Genomic DNA, 18,841 nt, shown 5'->3' on the forward strand with positions numbered 1-18,841 from the left:
CTGTCTGCTATTTCTTTTTCTTTTTCTACCACATGGCTGGTGCATGATTCTGCAAAAAAAATATTGGCACTCAGTACATGTGGTTGACTGACAGACACATATATCTCAGCCTGCAAGTCCCATAAGACTATAAATTGCTGCACAAGGTATTTGAGTTAGAAGAGGCAGAGAAATTCACATTTATTAAAAGTTTACTCTAGCCTCATGCTGTAATAGATGCTTTCTCTCTAATCCTCTAAACAGTCCCATGAGGTAGGCATCACCGCTCCCACGTCACTGATGGGGAAGCTGTGCGGTGCCCAGGGTCTCTGTCTGCCTCCAGTGATAGCACACTGCAGTTCTCATGGCAGACCAGTTCCTAAATGCCAGGATGTGACAGATGCTCGGCTGGGTGGGCTCTGCTGGAGCCATCCCACCCGAAGGAATGGAAAGAACCGGCTGTCTTCTCAGTGCTCTGGGTCCCGTGACTTATTTTGTTAAGGGTGCAAAGCCCTTGTGGTAGGCAGTCTGAGGTTGAGCTTTCATCATCCCTCCCTCCACCCTCCCTACCCTCCCTGGCGTGCCCAGCTGGGGTGGTTGACTGAAGTTCCTCATCTTGCGGGGAGCCAGAAGGGGAAGACGTGGATGTGGTCTAAGAAGAGCTTCTTCCCTGCCACCTTGCCTTCTGCCTTGCTCTCCAGATGTGTGATGTTCTCCACGTCGCTCCTGCTGAGTGGTGCCCCAGGAGGGGCTCCCACACATTAGAGAGTGGTCAGTGGAGGGGCAGTGGGCATCAGAGCAGCATGGGGGAAGGAGGAGGGCGGAGGGGAGCGAGTGACAGCCCAGGCATCCACCTCCCACCCCAGATGTGCGCTGGCAGGGGGGTGGTGTGTGCAATGTCATGTTGGGATGTCACCCTCCGGAGCCAGCCCTTCCTGTTTACTCTTGGATGGCCTGTGTCCAACCTCAGGGAGCCCTGAGATGTGACATGGACATGGTCAGCCCTTCTGTCCCCTCTTCCCCTCTGTCCCCTTTGCCTCACCACATTTCCCCAGCTGCAGGGCTGCAACAGCCTCCTTGCTTTTCTCCTGGATACCAATTTCTTCTACTCACATTCATTCTTCTAAGGCACCGTGTTGCTCAAGTCTCCCCCTGGGAGCTCAGACGTTGTTAGTGGCTCTCAGTGACCTTCCCCAGCAAAATGAAAGCTCAGCCCAGAGGCCTCCCTTCCAACCTGGCCCCAAAGCACCTTTGTAGACTTACTGCCCATGAATTGCATCTCTGAGCCCCTGTGCTTGATCATAGGCTGCTCCCTGGAGTGCACTGCACCCTCCCTTCGTCTCTGTCCTTCGCTCTCTCAAGATCTTGGCCTGTTGCCTTTCTGTACCCAAGATCCAGCTCAATGCGGCACCTACAGGGGGCCAGAAAGATGCCTTCTCAGATAACCCCTGTTGGCTGAAGGCCCTCCTTGGATCTGTGACCCTCCTGCACTCAGGTTGAACTCCTGGGTGGCTGACTGCAACTAGACCAGAAGCTTCTGAGAATAGGATTTGTCTCTGTCGACATGTGTATCAAAGATGACTGACCCAGAGCCCTGGACAGAGTGATTTCTCAAGAGGGGGACACAGCCTGGAGATTCGCTTTCACATGTCTCACTTCAACTCACTCGCCAACACTTGCTGAGCATCTACTGTGTGGCTGGGTCCTGTGCCAGGTGCTGGAAATGCAAAGGGAATAGGAATTGGCCAATCAAGAGGAGAGGACAGCTGGCTGGCCAATGGCCACTGCCGTGCTAAGTGGGAATGGAAGAGTCTGGAAGGCTTTAGGAGAAAATGAAACCTCCCATCTAAGCAAAGATCCATAAGAGGAGTTGAGCTCGTGGGGGAAGGAGACTGAGGAAGATTGAATAATCCAGACTCTACTCTTTTCTATGCTTTATTTGTAATTAACTTAATTTGTAATTATTTTGAGGAGTGAATACAGGCTTATGCTATTGAATTCAGAAAGAACAAAAGAGACGTCTGTTTTCTTCTGACCTCGGCTGTGAAGCCACCCAGGTGCCCTCTATTCCCCTCCAAGGCCCCCTTCTTGCCATTCCTGCCACCCAACCATGGGACCCACGGCAGTCTCCCCAGATGCCAGGTACCCATGGTGCCCCACGGTGCCTCATAGTGGTGGGGCGGCCCCACAGCAGCCAGCTCGAGTCAGAGGAGGGCTCCAGGAAGGGATTTTTAAATTTATTTTTATTTTTTCAAGATGGAGTCTCACTCTGCCACCAGGCTGGAGTGCAGTAGTGCAATCTTGGCTCACTGCAACTTCGGCCTCCCAGGTTCAACAAATTCTCCTGCCTTAGCCTCCTGAGTAGCTGGGATTACAGGCATCCACCACCATGCCTGGCTAATTTTTGTATTTTTAGTAGAGACAGAGTTTCACCATGTTGACCAGGCTGGTCTTGAACTCCTGACCTCAGGTGATCTGCCTGCCTTGGCCTCTCAAAGTGTTGGGATTACAAATGTGAGCCACCACACCCAGGCGGGAGGGGTTTTTAGAGGAAACTGAGGACCAAGTTTTTCCAGGGCCTCCTATTCCTCAATGACCCACTCGTAGGGACCATTCTTAGGACCAGCTCTCTGATCTCCAGTCATCCTCCTCATCCCAGACCAAGACCATCCAAATGACCTGGCCAAACCCGTGATGCCTCTGATGCCAGAGGCAGCCCACAGCCCTGGGTTTACATGAAGCCTTTACATGGCTTCAAATCGGACCACCCTTGGTGATCCTGGCCCAGGGACAGTTCTGGAAAGGAGCTGACATCACTAACCATCAACTAGGGGCCTCCATCTTCCACCTGGACTCCTGGCTCAGCCAGTGTCCCTCCCTTCAGAAGCCACAGCTGCTTATGCACTGGTGGGTGTTCATGTGTCTGCCTTGGTTGGGCAGCCCTTGACCTAGGGGCTGTCCCTCCAGAGGGGCACAGGCAGGACATATGGCACAAGGGGCCATGGCAGGCCAAGCCGTCGCCCTCCTGGCCCAGCGCCTACCTGATTTGTTCTTGTATTCAATGTCGAAGCCCGTGATGATGCTGTTCCCGTCAAATCGCTGGGTCCAGCGCAGGTTCATGCTCCGGGCCTTCACCTCCCGGATCTCCAGCTCTGGGGGGTCCGGAGGCTCTGGGGTGCAGCAGGGGAGGAGAAGGGAGGGGAGGGAAGTGAGGAGGGCAGCAGGGAGCTTGGCCTCCTGCTTAGCCTTGGGGATTGGCGTCATCTGGGTCTAGCCAAGGACTCTGACACCCTGGGGTTTGAGCAGTGTGGGGGCTGGGGGAGGCCAGCAGCCGGGCTGGGAGGCTGAGGAGGCCTGGCTTGCTCTACTGTCTTGCTGCCATCTTGTTCTTTGTCTGGGAGAGGGCTGGCTTTTCTGCAGGGATTCTTGTGAGCTGACGGCACCTTCCCCCTTCCAACGCTCCCAGCTCTTGACTTTCCCTTCCCACACCTCCTGCAGGGGTCTGGACCCAGGAACCTGAACTCCTCCACCCCTCCCCAGAACTGGCGGTGGAATCTCTGGCCACTGCAGCCATCGCAAACTTTTGCTTTCTACGTTCCTGGAAAGGTCCTATCTCCCTACTCTGGGCAGGAGGGCAGGTGGTGGGAGGCTTTTCCCCAGAAGGCTGCTTCCTGTCTTCCTCCACCATGGCGTAGGCTGTGGCCCCTGCTCTTTGAGGTGGAGTTAGTGCACCCCTGGGCCCTGGGAGGTGGGATGGGAAGGGAGAGGCAGGTGACTGTACCTTGCACAGTAAGTTGAATCAAGCCCCGGTCCTCCCCATACGAGTTGATGGCATGGCAGCTGAAGAACACAGAGTCCCCACGGTCGGCTGGCTTGAGCTAGAGACCACCAGCAGGAGAAGGAGAGGGAGGAGACATGGAGAGTCTTTTAGAGCTGGTCAGCCGAAGGGGCCACCCCAGGGCTATTAGCAAGGCCCTCTTGTTCTGGGAGGGGGACCCACAGGGGCTTTGTCAAGGCTTTCTCTTCCCAGGGACTTCTGAAGATGAAGTATGGAGGGCTTCATGGGGAAGGGGGAGCTGGGGGACACGGGAGGGAAGTGGGGAGGGAGGGAGGGGCTGAGGAGTCCTAGCGGAGTGAGAGAAGCTGTGGGGGTCCCAGGGGAGTAAGAGGGGCTGAGAGATCCCAAAAGGGAGAACGGAGCCTCCGGGGTTCCAGAAAAGAAGGCAGGACTGAGGAAACCACATTTAACTGCTGTGGGATTGTCAGAAAGGAGTTACAGTGAAGTTCTGAGACAGAGAGTCCTGGATGGAGAGGGGAATAGATGGGAAAGGGGAGGTACATTTTTGGGGTGTGGGGAGGGGGTTCCAGACTCCCCATTTGCCTCCTGGATGTAGATGTAATAGTTGCAGGCTCCCCACTCTCTGAGAGTCGGGGTCCCCCAGGACTGGGGTGGGGGCGCTCACCTTCAGCGTGGAGATGACCTCGTCGCCATTGTCTTTGGTGGCAATGGCGTACCTCATGACGCGGTCAGGGTCGATGACCGTGTCCCCCTTCTCCCAGCGGATGATGATGGGCCTCTCACCCCGTGCGGTGCAGTTCAGCTCTTTCGCATGGCCCTTGATGGCGATGGTGGTGTTGGGGTGGGAAGTGATCATGGCCGGGACTGCAGGGTGGAGGCGGAGGAGGCCCAATGAGGGTCGAGAGGCCAGCCTGGAGGAGGCACGCCTGCCCTACATAGAAGCCCCCGCCCAGCCACCCCTTCCTGAGGAGAGGCTCCAATAAAGGAGTACAGGGAACCCCACTGGCCTGTCCCTTCTCCCCTGCCCCATCCATGACTGGGGCAGCCTCCCTCTTCACCAGGGGTTCCCACATTTCTCCTCCGGGGAGGCAGTGGACTGGATTCAGAATGCCTTTACATGTATGCCATACGTAGAACTACAAAGGAAACCAGTTATATTGAAATATGGTTGCGTAAATATTAAAAACATGAACAAGCAAACCTTTGATATTGTATATCACATATCAGTATGTGTTCTTTACTACTCTTTATAAAATAGAATCCAGTGGTAGCTTGTGTAATTGCTGTCTTATATCACTATGATCCTGTAATAGTGCTGCATGTAAAGTGATATTTTGAGATATCTGCAATCACTGTGATGTGATGGGAGCATATCTGAGGATTTCTGCTGGCCACAGTCACAGGGGCTGCTATTGCTGTGCTTTGCTGCTTATGTTAAAATGGAAGGAAATACTGAATTTCAGTTAGCTGTTAGTGAAAAAATGTGATTTTCCCTCTACCCACATTCATGGATCCCCCGAATCAGATCTATAGAGCTTCTGGAGGCCTGTGGACCCCATGTTAAGAACCCTTCTTAAAAGCACCAAGGCTCTGCTTTTTCTCTATAGCTAAGGCTTGTTTATCTCCCTCCTGTTCTTTCAAACGAGATACAAAGGAATACCCTGGGCACCACTACCGCAATTAAGACCCACAGTGGTGTTAATGGGACTGGACTAAAAAAATCACCACCAAACAACCAGGGCCCAGGCTGGTCATCAGAAGCCCCGTCCCTACTGTCCAGACAAGAAGGCTGTCAGTCACCGGCCCCTCCTCTGGGCTTGAGCACCTTCTGCAGCAGGAGCAGGAGGGGAAGGACAGGGAAAGATGGTCTCAGCTGCAGCAAAACCCTGTCCCTCTTTCTCTTCCAGCCAACTCAATGAAACACATGGGGTACTTATGCCACCATGAGACCTTGTGCCAGGCTAGGGGCGTACCATGACAATGAGACAGGGTCCTTGCCTCCATAGGGAGGGGGAGAAATACTTGCATGGGCCACATGAACTGGAGGAAAATCTGATGAGTGTTTCACTGAAGGGTTAGGAGACATTAACTTTGACTGAGGGGCATTGGGGAAGGCACAGTCCAGCCATTCAGCAAGGATTTATTGAGACCTACTATGTGCCAGGTCTTGTCCTGGGTTCTGGAGCTGACAGTGAACAGGATAGACATGGCCTGATCTCGTTTGAAACTCCGATGATCTCAGGGAGTTTCACTCTAGTGGTGAGAACAGACAAGACTAGCAATTTCGTGAAGAGTGGTGAGTCCTACGCTGGGGGAAATGCATAGTTCCTGACCCGGCAGGACGTAAATGGGGAGAACAGAGTGAAGGGTGCCCAGGCAGGGGAATCTGCTTGAGCCGAGGCTCCAAGGCAGATACAGCAGGGCAGGTCCCAGGAAAGTGAGTGATTTGGTGCTGCTGGAGACTATCCTCACCCTTTTCTTCTCTGGGAAAGTTTACCTTCCATTGGCTCTTGTCTTAGGTGGGCTGCCCAGGAGCCATCTTGGAGTATATAAATGGGGAGGGGCTGTCCTTGGGTGTAAGAATCAGAAACCCCTCACCCTGACCCCATTCAGAAGAAGACCTCTTGTCACAGCAGAGACCAGCTCACCCTATTCTGGTCACTGGCCTGCTTTGGGCAATTGTGCAAAAAAGGGCTTTGTCTTCTCTCTCCTCAAAACCCAGTCCTCTGCCCACCCCCTCTCCTCGTCCCCCCACCCTCTGCTCCATTTTGACAGCTGGCCCTTTCTCCTCCTTCCTTCCAGGTATTCTCAGGGTTTCTTTCTTCCCCCATTTTTAAAGGCCTGCTCAAAGTTCTTCCCAGCAAACTCTCCAGGGACATCTGACTTTTGTGGACAAATAAGCCTTTGAAGAAATGAGGGGAGCCACAGAGCTGCACAGTGCCATCTGACACCAGTCCGTGGGCAAGGAGATGTCTGGGACAGGTGTGGGGGGATGAAGGGAGGTTTCTGGCTCCCTGAAGTCACACCACACAGCAAGCCACCTCCTCTGCTGCCTTGTCATGCAGGACTTGATGCTGACGACAGCCCTGGCCCCCAGGCCCCTGCACCAGCCTCTCAGCACAATCCCCAGCCCCAGCTCATCAAATAATGAAGCAGATAAATTTTATAATGCATGGCATTACGCTAGGATATACAATAAAATGCGAAAGACAAATAACGAGGTGCAAGTTATAATGAAGAAAAAGCCTGCAGTCAGAGACATCCGAGTATGAATTATTGACTAAGGTTTTACACTCTCAAGGATGTGCGGAGGAATATTTTTCCATCAAAGATTTGCATAATTCACTCGTATAAACCTGGGTGGAATATAGAGTAAGATTTTACATCAACAAGTCGGGCCTTGCATTGCAGATGCCTCCATTTTTTATTGGCGGATTGAGATGCTCGGGTGTGGGGGAGGCTCATAAGGGGACTGTGGCCTGTGACCCCGTGGGTCAGGCCCTGAGGCCTCCTTCCTGGGGAGGAATCCTGTTCCTGAGAGGTTGCTGCTGAAGCCACAGAGGTGCAGGGGAACAGTGTGTGTGTGTGTGTGTGTGTGTGTGTGTGTGTGTGTGTGTGTAAGTGGGGCTGGGAGGGTCTTTCTTTGGTAGGAAGACGTCACAGCTCCGCAGCACATCTCTGTTCTGTTCCCCAGGCAGGCCTGCACTAGCCCGCCCAGGGCTTGGGTGTGAATTACAAAGGCACCCTCACCATGCCTCTGACTGGATGCTACCTGGTGCCAGGAGCCACAGCTAAGCCAGTGGGAGCAGGGACCACGTTTCAGACCCCATCCACCCCTGAGGCTATGCACCTTTGAGCAGTGCACGACCTGTGTGTCCATACATGCCATTCTCACTTCAGGGAACTTGTCTTTCTAGTCAGGTTTGTTCAGCGCTGTGGGCAGCCAGGGACAGCAGGGTCCCCAGGGATCCTTGGCCCCTCAGCCCTTCTGGGGCCTGAGACAGAGTCCCTTCACCCTCCTACCAGCTTAGGATGGCACAGCCTAATGCTCTCCTCACAGTCCCCTAGTTCAGGGCCAGTTCAGGGGAGCCCGTTTACGGGAGGAAGAGAGAAGCTTGAGGGGCTTGGGGACCAGCCCAGCCCGGGATCTGCTTCTGTGGCTGTGAGCTATGTGGCCTTCCATCCCTTAAAGCCAACTTCTTTGAGCCCCACAGAGCATTGTGAGGACAAAGTGAACCCACATAAAGTGAACTCACATAGGTAAACTGCCTGCCACACAGCAGCTGCTGAGAAACCTGGGTTCTATTTCTATCCTTAAGGGCTTCCATCAAGGCAGGAGCTCTTTTTTATAGAAACATGTAACTTGCAACATAGACGAATGTCTTTCAGTTTATGTGGCAGCAGAAGGGTCTTTTGGGTAGGGGAAAAAAGCCTAGGTCTGTGGCCTGAAGGTAGACTGTGGTACTGAAAGCAAATGTCAGAGAATGTGGTACCCAGGCAATAGATGACCCGGCCAGAGTCAACCTCCATTGAAGTGCTCAAAGTGGCTCTTTTTGGCCTGGCCAATGGTTCCTTGTGCCATAGGCTATACCCACTGCAGCCGGCTCTGGCCGGTTGTAGTTTGATAGCCAGAACCCCACTGGGCTGGTATAATGAGACCTTGAATTCAAGACACCTGGGTAATAGGTAATAAGGACTAGTTTACACAGACAAGTGGCAAGAAAAAGGCTGTGTGGCTTGATAGGCATTACCAGACTCCACAGAAAAGACCCGAAGAGAAAACTAGGTCAGAAGTCATTTCCTTTTCCATCCGTGCCAGTGCAGGTGAATGCAATCAGCCAGTTAGCAAAACTGGGTTTGCTGAACAATGAAGTTACGTCCAAAATGGCGGATGTGCAAATGGCGGACGTGAAAGGCGCGTGCCTCATGCGAGAAGGAAAACAGAACCCTGGTGTGGTAAGATGGGCGTATATCCTTTCATGGGAGTACTACCAGCTTCCTTCCAGGCCTTGCCCCTAAAAGTGAATCTGGGAAGTAGAAGGCTGTATAAGACCCATGTCTATTACTCCTACAAGTTCAGAAAATACATGTGTACAAGTTACTGGCTTCAGGTGTCACTTGCGAGGCGATTCCACAGAATCCTAGCATTCTAGCATTGCAGAGCCCAGATGAAGCCCTGCTCTGCTGAATGTGTAGCAGCTGCCGGCCACATGGGGCCAATGGGCACTTGAAATACAGCCAGCCCAAATTGGGGTGTGTGATAAGTGTAAAACATACACTGGATTTCAAAAATGTAGAAAGAAAAAAACGAATGTAAAATATCTATGTATTTTTTGAGGTGGAATCTCACTCTTGTTGCCTAGGTTGGAGTGCAGTGGTGCAATCTCAGCTCACTGCAACCTCCACCTCCTGAGTTCAAGTGATTCTCCTGCCTCAGCCTCCCAAGCAGCTGGGATTACAAGTGTGCGCCACCACGCCCGGTCAATTTTTGTATTTTTAGTAGAGATGGGGTTTCACCATGTTGGTCAGACTGGTCTGGAACTCCTGACCTCAGGTGATCTACCAGCTTCGGCCTTCCAAAGTGCTGGGATTACAGGCGTGAGCCACTGGGCCTGGTCGTCATTAAGTTTTATATTGACCACATGTTACTATTTTAGATGTATGGAGTTAAATAGAACATACTATTACAATTAATGTCACCTCTTTCTTTAAAAAAATTTTTTTTTGGAACATGTGACAGAGAGGATTTTAAATTACATATTATTTGGCTCACGTTATGGTTCTACTAAATGGCACTGGTATAGATCAGCTACACAGACCCTTCCTTTGGCAAATGAAGAAACTGAGGCTGTGCAAGGAAGCAATTTGCCCAAGGTCACATTGCTGGTAAGCAGAAGAGCATCTTAAAAGAGGATGGATTGCAGGGGGCAGTACTGAATACACAGCGATGCTGGGAAAGGTGGGCGGCCAGGCATCACTGGGAAAGCCATTTCTCAGCTCTCTAGGACTCATAATTACAAGCTCGGGGTACCTGTTCCTAACATTACCCATGAAATATCAGGTCTTGTTCTGGGGACCCTATTTGACAAAGGACAATGACAGTCTGGATTGCGACCAGGAAGATGGGCCGACTTCAAAGCATGCTGAGAACTGGGAATTGGTAACCCAGGGGGCAAGGGAGAGACACTGCAAAGGAGGAAGGGAAGGCCTCCTACTTGGCCTAAGAAGGAATGTTCTAGTATTTTCTGCTGTTTGGGGAAAGGGCTACAATGGGAGGCAGCGAGTTCCCTGCCCTGGAAGCAGACAACCTATGGCCTCACAGAGAGGCATCAAGTAAGGCCTGGATCTGGGCCCCTTGTCTTTGGGCCCTTGGGGGTGCCTGGGTCTCAGGTGAGGGTAAGATGATCTGGGAATGTGGCTCATGGTCTGGCGAAGTGATTTTCTATGAATCAGAGTACTCGTTGTCCTTGCAGATAGGAGTGTTCAGCCTGCCCTCTTCTCCCTGCCCTACAGTCCTTCTGCCAACTAACCAGAATAGAGAACTCTGCCACTGTGCCCCTCCATCAGGCCCTGCACCCAGCTTCCAAGGACCACGGTGTCCTCCTGTGTCCATAAATAGGAGCTTCAGCTCTCCTAGCTCTGTACTGCTGGGCTTAACAAGGCAGCCCCCTAATAGTGGCAAGTTTAGGGTACAGGTGCCTGCCCCATCAATCCTTTGCCTCCTTCCACCTCCCCCTTACTTCTTGCTCTGGACTATAAGGTCTCTCTGCTCCACTGAGTTGCAGTAATAAACAATATTGAACCCTCTCTATATGGAGACCAGTTGTACCCCATCGGGCTTTCTGGGTGAATGAAGGCAGCCACCATGAAATTCCCTAGGGAGATGGTCATATGCAATCACCAGGAGTACAAATCCTGACCCACAGGCTCACACACACAGACACACACACACACCACACACACAGGGGTAGTGTCAGAAACACACCTCAACACACAGTCACCCTCACAGCCCATGCTCTGACGCCCTTACCATAAACCCACTCACGGCATGACACACATATAACCTGATGCGATGATCTGTTGCATGCCAATGCCCTAATGTGCGTGTTTAACACACATCCATCCACATTGCTGCAGTTCATAAGTGCACGTACTTTCTCCACTCGCACACTTTATAGTTCCCTTTTATTGGGTGCTTACAATGTCCTGACAGGATTCTAAGAACTTTCCATGAATAAACTCATCTGAGGTAGGCACTGCTATTATGTCAGGCTCCAAAGCCTGTGTCTTGATGTATTTCTTGACGAAGCTCCGTGGCCACCCATGTGCCCGAGTTCCCCTGACAAAGCAGGTCCTGGGCGGGATGCTTTTGCCTTTTGGCCTATTGTTCAGTGGCTCCTCTCAACAGCAACCACCAAAGCAAGTCTTATCACCTCCACTTTTCTTTTTTTTTTTTTAGATGAAGTCTTGCTCTGTCACCCAGGCTGGAGTGAAGTGGCACCATCTCAGCTCATTGCAACCTCTGCTTCCCAGGTTCAAGTGATTCTTCTGCCTCAGCCTCCCAAGTAGCTGAGACTACAGGTGCGTGCCACCACACCTGGCTAATTATTGTATTTTTAGTAGAGATGGGGTGTCACCATATTGGCCAGGCTGGTCTTGAACTCTGGACTTCGTGATCCACCTGCCTCAGACTCCCAAAGTGCTGGGATTACAGGTGTGAGCCACTGTACCTGGCCATCATCTCCACTTTTCAAATGAGGAAACTGGTCTTCTGGAAAGTGATTCTTCCACTTCTACGGGGGCTGGCCACCTCTACTCATCTGTTTGTCTGCCACCCTTGCACACAGTCTCTGGCTTTGAGAAATGGAATTTGGCTGTTACCAAAAACCTGTGGCCTCTGTGGCGGGGCAGCTGCAGCAGGTCCTCCTGGGGCAGGCAGCAGGGACCGCAGCTTCAGGGGTGCAGGCAGGAGAGCCAGGGGTGGCGACTGGACCATATGTGCAGGGCTGGGTCCTGGGTGACAAATGCTAATGACAGCCACAAAGGCACCTCACTGTTCCGTAAGGCACAGAGGCTCTAATGAAATACAACTTCTCTGCTTTCCTGCAATCTAATTGAATTAACAGCCAGGGAAATCTGATTTCTCTTTACAAACAGGGGTGCAGGGGAGAATTTCTGGGGACTGGGAGAAGGGATGGGCTAGGGTTAGGCACAGGGCTGTGGGTGAGCTCCTTCTATACACAGCTCCCTCCCATACAGCAGCTTTAGGTGGGGTAGGGCCTTCTCTTTTGGACCCTGGGGGGAGTGAAGAACCTGGTGTGAAAGCTGGCCCATCTCATTCAAGCCCCAGTTGCAGTCCCAGCGCCAGCTACAAGTGCCGGGCACTGTGATGGCCAAATTGGGGCCAACTCCTGTGGAGCCCACAGAGGCTTCCTGGGGACTTCCAGGGCCCTTCCCTGACACCCACATTGCACGCAGTCCTCTCCTGTGGGGCGTCCCCTGCGTGGTACGTGTCCTGCTGCGGTGTCCCCGCCTCCTGGTGGCTGACTGTGAGACTCCAGGGCAGAAGCATCTCTATTCCAGGACTTGGCTTATATTTGTGGAAAGGAAAGCTTTACCAGGTGCCTTTGCCATCCTCCTCCAGTGCCCCATGGCAGCCTGCCCCGGTCCACCCTTAGGCTCACTCAGGGGAGCACCAAGCCTTGCTGGGTCACAGGGGCTCCGGAAGCTGCCTTACAATAAACACGTGGAAACTCCAGACTTCCTTCTGCTGGTTCCGATGGGGCCTTATTGGCAGGCACCATGGAGAGGAGAAAGACACCAGAGCCGCAGAGGAATCGCCCCTTCCCCTTGCTCCAGGGCCCTTTCAGGGCAGCAAGCCGAAGGGGGGAGGAAATCAATTTCAGAAACAAGACAGTTGTCAGAATCCGATGTAACTGGTTCCCGTCTGTGAAATTACTCGCAGGCCAGCTCCTGTCACCCCTGAGGTCCTGCTCGGACCAGCTGCTATTTACATTTTAATTTGATGTGAGAGGCTGATAGATTTTTAAAACACCACGAGACAGCTCTGCTGCCTTGCTCACTCCCGGCATGCACACACTTTCTGACCAACCTCCAGGCTTGGAGGTGGAGTTCTAGGGTCCCCAGACCCTGCTACGGGGATTGCAAACTCTTCTCCTCCTTGGTCCCTACTTAGCTCCCCAGATTCCCCTTTTCACTGGGGTCCCACTTAATAAGCTGGGGCGGACCCGCTCCTTGCAGTTTACAAAGCAGTGGTGCATCCTTTGCCTCCAGCTTCATTCTTACTAAGGAGGCGGCCTGGATCTTTTACCCCTTATAGAACCAGTGAGGAAATGGAAGCTCAGAGAGGTTCAGTGATTTGTGTAAGGTCACACAGCTGGTGAGTGGCAGGAAAAAGACTGAGCCCCAAGTCCTCTGACCACTGGCTGGCACCTTTCTTTTGGTTCATTTAGCCTTCTCCTGTCTAGGTTTTTCTTCCCTGCATGGAGAGATTCTGGGGAGAGTGAAGGTGAGTGGGGGGTTCTGAAAGAGGGTGAACACTGAAGGAGGGCTGGGCTGGCAGGGCCAGGAGGCCAGTCCAGGGCAGGCTGGGGCTAGAGGCAGGAGCTGGGGAGAATGGTGAGTCGGGCCTCCCCTATCTGTGTCTCCTGGCCTCTTTTCCTCTGGTGATTGGAGCTCAGCTGGTGTTTCTGACAAGTCCTCGAGTCACCAGGGAGTGAAGCTTCATTTATGAATACCCAAAGGAGAGGTGCAAACAGTGTGTGCGGGAAGGAGGATGTGGAAGGACAGGATGAGAATGCCGTGGGCTGTTGGGAGAGGCTGATAAAAGGCAGCAGAGGCATGGAATGTTGCTCTCCAAAAGGAATCCTGGGCACACCTTCACCCCATTCATGGGCATAACGATGATAATCATAATCACAGTGTGTTTTATTGAGAGCTTACTATGTGCCAGGTACTGTTCTGAGTTCTGTTACATGCATTAACTCATGGAATCCTCACACAACCCCATTTTTATTTCCACTTTACAGAGGGGGAAACTGAGGCTGAGATAAGTAAGTTGCCTCAGGTCACACAGCTAGTAAGTTCCAGAGTCAGGACCCAGCCCAGGTCATTTGTGGTCTCATCCACGATGTGAATAAGAACGTGAATGTTGGCTGGGTGCGGTGGCTCATGCCTGTACTCCCAGCACTGTAGGAGGCCGAGGCAGGTGGATCACTTGAGCTGAGGGGTTCAAGACCAGCCGTGGCCAACATGGTGAAACCCTGTCTCTACTGAAAATACAAAAATTAGCCAGGCATGGTGGTGTGTGCCTGTAATCCCAGCTACTCGGGAGGCTGCAGTGGGGGGATGGCATCACTGCACTTCAGCTGGGGCAACAGAGTGAGACTCTGCCTCAGACAGACAAACAAACAAAAAAACCCCAAAACAACAAAAACAAAAAAAACCCATGAATGTCAGAGAAGGCCAGTAGACACTGAAGTAGAATTAGGGGCCCAAGAATGGGGGTGTCAAGCCAAGCTTCTCTGAAGAGAAATGCATGTGAATTTGGGGGAAAGAAGATTGGTCTGGGTACCAGGCAACCAAGGGGTTAGGCTAGTCTGCGCTTCCAAGGGGGTGGTCTGGGGGAGGGTCTCGAGGAGGTCCTCGGGCCTGGCTATACCTGAGAGTCACCTTGAAAGCTTTAAAAAATATTGTTATGCAGATTCCACCCCGCGCCCCCGTCTCTGGCTTAATTGTTCCATAGTGGGCCTGAGCACCTGCATTTCCCACCCTTATCCCGAGGTAATTCTCACGTGGTATGGAGAACCCCAGGGCTGGATGAGCCCTCCTCCTCCTCCTATGACAGCAGCTGCCTCTGGCAGGACAACCTGAGTCAATAGGATTGGAAGAAGGTCAGCAAACTTTGGGTGTTCTTCATCGTCCCTCAGGAAGGGACTTGAGTTTTTTGGGAAGTGCTTCTCAAAGTGTAATTGAAATCTCTCTGGGACTCTCATAGAGCTTGTCGCTAAAAAGGATGCTTTGGGGACAATAAAATGCCTTCTCGGATGTCCTCTCCTTTGCCTTCTGGGAGAGGTTTTTCCAAGGGACAGCAGGTGCCCTGAAACCTCTCGAGGGCTCTGTGAACCCACCTTGTCAGGGAGCAGGGAGCTCTCATCTCTGAAAGGATTACATGCACCCCCGAGAGGTAAGGGGGGGCCCCTCCTTTTCCGCAACCCACCCCACTCCCCTTCTCCTTGCAAAGCCTTGTGTCACTGCTCCTTGTTAACAAGCTCCTGACAAGAGCTACAGCGCTGTTTGGCGGTGTGAGATAAGCCGCCACAAAGGGGCATTGTTGGCGCGCGGGGTGGTCCGAGGGGCGGGTGGGAGCAGCGCTTCACTCCACCTCCATGGCAGCGGCATCTCCAGGCCTCCCCTGGGAAAGGCTGGGGTGGAGCGGGGAGGGGGTGCCTTCTGGTGCCTGCTTTGTTTTTCCCTTCTCAAAGAGCCAGGGCCCTGGCTTTGTTAATTTGATTGCACCCACTTCGGCTTCTTGTCTCCCCTGATTAGCCAAGCTCCACCTGAAGTATGAGATTAATTCAGATTGCATGGAAGCAATCAGCCTCAGTGCCGAGAGCCAGTGGGGAGGTGCCGGGGGAGCTGGGGCCCGTGGGACCCTGGCTGTCCACTGCTCCAGCACACAGGAAGCAGAACTGGCAGGAACGGTGTGTGTGCAAGGGATGGGGGCTAGGGTCACAGAGAATGGTTGGGAACATGAACTGCAGAGCTGTTTCTGCTGCGCTAGGGGCCCAGTTGAGACCCTCAAACTCACCAGGCCTTACTTTATCCAGCTTTAAAATGGGGCCAGTCATCTCTTCTCTTGGCTGCTTGCTAAGGAGTAGAAGCACAAGAGGGGGTGTTCCCAGATGAAGACGGGGACCTAGTTGTCCCCCTGCCTCTGGTCCTCTATTTTTTATTTATTTTTTTTGAGATAGGGTTTCACTTTGTCACCAAGGCTGGTGTGCAGTGGCATGATGATGGCTCACTGCAGCCTTAATCTCCCAGGCTCAAGCAATCCTCGGCCTGCCTCAGCCTGCCTCAGCCTCCCCCATAGCTGGGACTCTAGGTGTGTCCCACCATGCCCGGTTTTTGTATATATATATATATATATATATGTATTTTTTTTTTGTAGAGATAGGGTTTCGCCAGGTTGGCCAGGCTAGTCTTGAACTTTTGGGCTCAAGCAATTTGCTGGCCTCAGTGTAGTGGGCTTACAGGTGTGAGTCACTGTGCCTGGCCTGGTCCTCTACTTTCCTGAGAATGTTGGAAAAATGATAGTAATAATAACTGCTAACATTTATTGAAAGCTTATTATGTGCACGCACCATGGCTAATACTCTACATGAATTATTTCCTTAACCCTCCCTTCTCCGAACAGCCCTAAGATGTGGGTAGCATTTTTTGTTTCCATTTTAGACATGAGAGAAATGACTCTGAACATCAGAATCCTTTCAGAAACAGAAGGAGATACCATCTTTCTTGGATCTCTTGGAAGGTACTCCTGGGTCATTGCTATGAATACCCTAGAGCTGTAAAGGGCCTGAAGTAAGTATTTTAGGCTTTGTGGGCCATAGTTCTCTGTTGCAAGGACTCAGCTCTGCTGTTGTACCCAGAGGCAGCCACAGACAACACAACATGAAGAATGGGTGTGGCTGGCTTCCAGTTACATAGGCCACTGGCCAGATCTGAGACCCAGTTCACTGGCTCCTGCTCTGAGATTCTGTGCGCAGGAGATGTTGGGCTTTTAGACTTGATCTAGAGGCATTTTTTTTGGCTAGGAGACTATTTTGCATTCAGACGGCAGTTGTAGGATGCAGGGAAGGAGAGCATGTCAGTTTCCAGATGCTGGAAAGCATGGAGTTATCAATAACAGATCATTGGCTGGGCATGGGATTGCTGTGGGTTGAATTGTGTCCCCAAAAGATATGTTAAAGTCCTCACCCCCGGTACCTGTGAATGGGAGCTTACTTGGAAATAGATCTTTGCAGATGCAACCAAGATGTGAGTTAAGATGAGGGCACACTGGAGTAAGGTGAGCCCTTAATCCAATATGACTGGTGTCCTCATAAAAAAAGAAGAGACCCACACAGAGGGAAGACGCTGCGAAGCCACAGGAAGAGAAGGCCATGTGGTGACGGAGGCAGAGATGGGAGTGATGTGTCTACAGTGCAAGGAACATCAAGGACGGCTGGGAACCTCCAGAAGAGCAAAGAAGCCTCCTTGCCTGTCAAGAGCACATGAGCCTGCTGACACCTTGATGCCAGCCTCCCAGCCTCCCAGAACCGTGAGAGAAAAGTTCCTGTTGTTTCAGGCTATGCAGTTGGTGACAGCAGCCACTGGAAACTCATACAGGGATCCAGTGCATGATGAGAGGTTCTCAGTGCAGAGTGCCCAGGGATGGGAGCCAAGCCTCTGCCCCATGGAGCTGGGCCAGGGCGGGGGGGGGGGGGTGCTTCCTAGGTGCCAGGTTGTATGGGCTTTGCATTGCCTGCTCTATGGGGAGTGTATCCCCTGTTATGCTCCCAGCCCCAGAGGCCCCAGCTGGCGGTAGGCAGGCAGGTGCAGGAGTGTGCAACGATCATGCCCACCTTGCCCCTGATATCCTCCCAGCACCTGGCTCAAGTTCTTTGCTGTGTAATGGAGGAACAGTGCCAGGGCTGGATGTGAACAAACACAGACAGGAGAAGATGTTCCTTAGAATTGAATTCTGCCATATCTCGAGTCTCTGTGGACTTGAGAGGCCCAGAGGGCTAGGCAGGGAGGGGCGGGCAGGGGCTCAGGCTTCTAGATGAAGCTGCACTCAGCCCCGTCTCATTGCTTTCTGGCTCAGGACAGGACACCTGCCAGTCACACAAGTCATGAGTCACTTTAGCGGGGTGGGAGCCTTAGGCTCATCTGGTCTAGCACACAGCTCTAGGGAGGATCCTGGCAGAGTGTCAGCCAGCGTCAGGCTGCTCAGGGCACCTCCTGTCACCTTCACTTTGGCACGGTCACAGTGAATATGCCACCCCTCCATTCCCATCTACTCCATTTCTATTGGTGGGGCCCATCATCCTCGTCTCTCAGCCTGGAGCCCTAGCCTCTCCCAGCTCCTCTGTCCCATTCATCAAGGCCTGGTATTTGTTCCTTCAGAATGATTCTTAGAGTTGCATTTTCTCTCCATTCCATGCTGAAGATCTGAATACCATTCCTGTCATCTAGTGCATCCTGTCCAGACTTCAGAATGATACTGCTCATTCCTCTAGTTTCCCCTAGCCACTCTGGTCAGGCGTGTGCCTCACTGCCTGCCTGGGCTTCCTGCCCCAGGGTCTTTGCTCATGCTCCTCCTTCTACTTGGATGCCTCCTGTCTTCCTTTGCCCTTCCAAACCCCACCTATTCTTCCAGGCTCAACTCAGCCCATCCCTCCAGGAAGCTGCACCTGACCACGTCTGTCCACCTCAGGTTTTTCCTTCTCTAACCTCACATCACACTTCTAGTGCCAAACGTTTTAGCACATGATCTTGCCTTGTTTCCTGAAGGTCAGTTCCAGCTTCCTAACCAGTCTATATGTTCCTGGAGGGCAGGGAGGGTGCTTCAATCTTGTCTTTTTCTCTGTCAGTCTTTGTCACCATGCTGAATCCCCGGGGGTGACTTCGGAAGCACCTGCTGATCCAACAATTTATTCTGGCCCCACCATTCAAAGGGGCTTTGACTGTAATTGGGGGAGCGATTCTGGGCTCCCCACTTAGGGCAGAGTCTGGAGGTCCTGCTCAGCTCTGTGCCTGCCCGCATTTTCTTATCTATTAAATGGAGCCACCCCATGATAACCTCGACTCTCTTTCATCTCGGAGTGTTTGCTGGTACCTCCACCTTGACTGACACATAGGATGCACACAATTTGTGATTCCTCTGGTCTGCCGTTTATGATACCTTGGAGCTCAGATCCATCTGGAAACTCTTCAGTGCTATGGTCATAGGGACTGCAGGGATCAGAGTGACGTGGTGGTGATGTGCTTTTTGCCACC

At 52.3% G+C, this 18,841-nt stretch overlaps 1 protein-coding gene across 1 annotated transcript in view; it reads right to left on the bottom strand.

Moving 5' to 3' along the window:
* DSCAML1 (DS cell adhesion molecule like 1) overlaps nt 1–18,841 on the bottom strand; it is a 362,988-nt gene that overhangs the window by 51,764 nt on the left and 292,383 nt on the right. Inside the window, exons 12-14 of the mRNA XM_039470605.2 lie at nt 4,443–4,642; nt 3,761–3,857; nt 3,021–3,149 (exon numbers count right to left, since the gene is read on the bottom strand). Coding sequence (XP_039326539.2) covers nt 3,021–3,149; nt 3,761–3,857; nt 4,443–4,642 — 426 coding nt within the window. The remainder of the gene's footprint in view (nt 1–3,020; nt 3,150–3,760; nt 3,858–4,442; nt 4,643–18,841) is intronic.

Source organism: Saimiri boliviensis, chromosome 6 (assembly GCF_048565385.1).
Source record: "Saimiri boliviensis isolate mSaiBol1 chromosome 6, mSaiBol1.pri, whole genome shotgun sequence".
In the NCBI taxonomy this organism is placed as follows: domain Eukaryota; kingdom Metazoa; phylum Chordata; class Mammalia; order Primates; family Cebidae; genus Saimiri; species Saimiri boliviensis.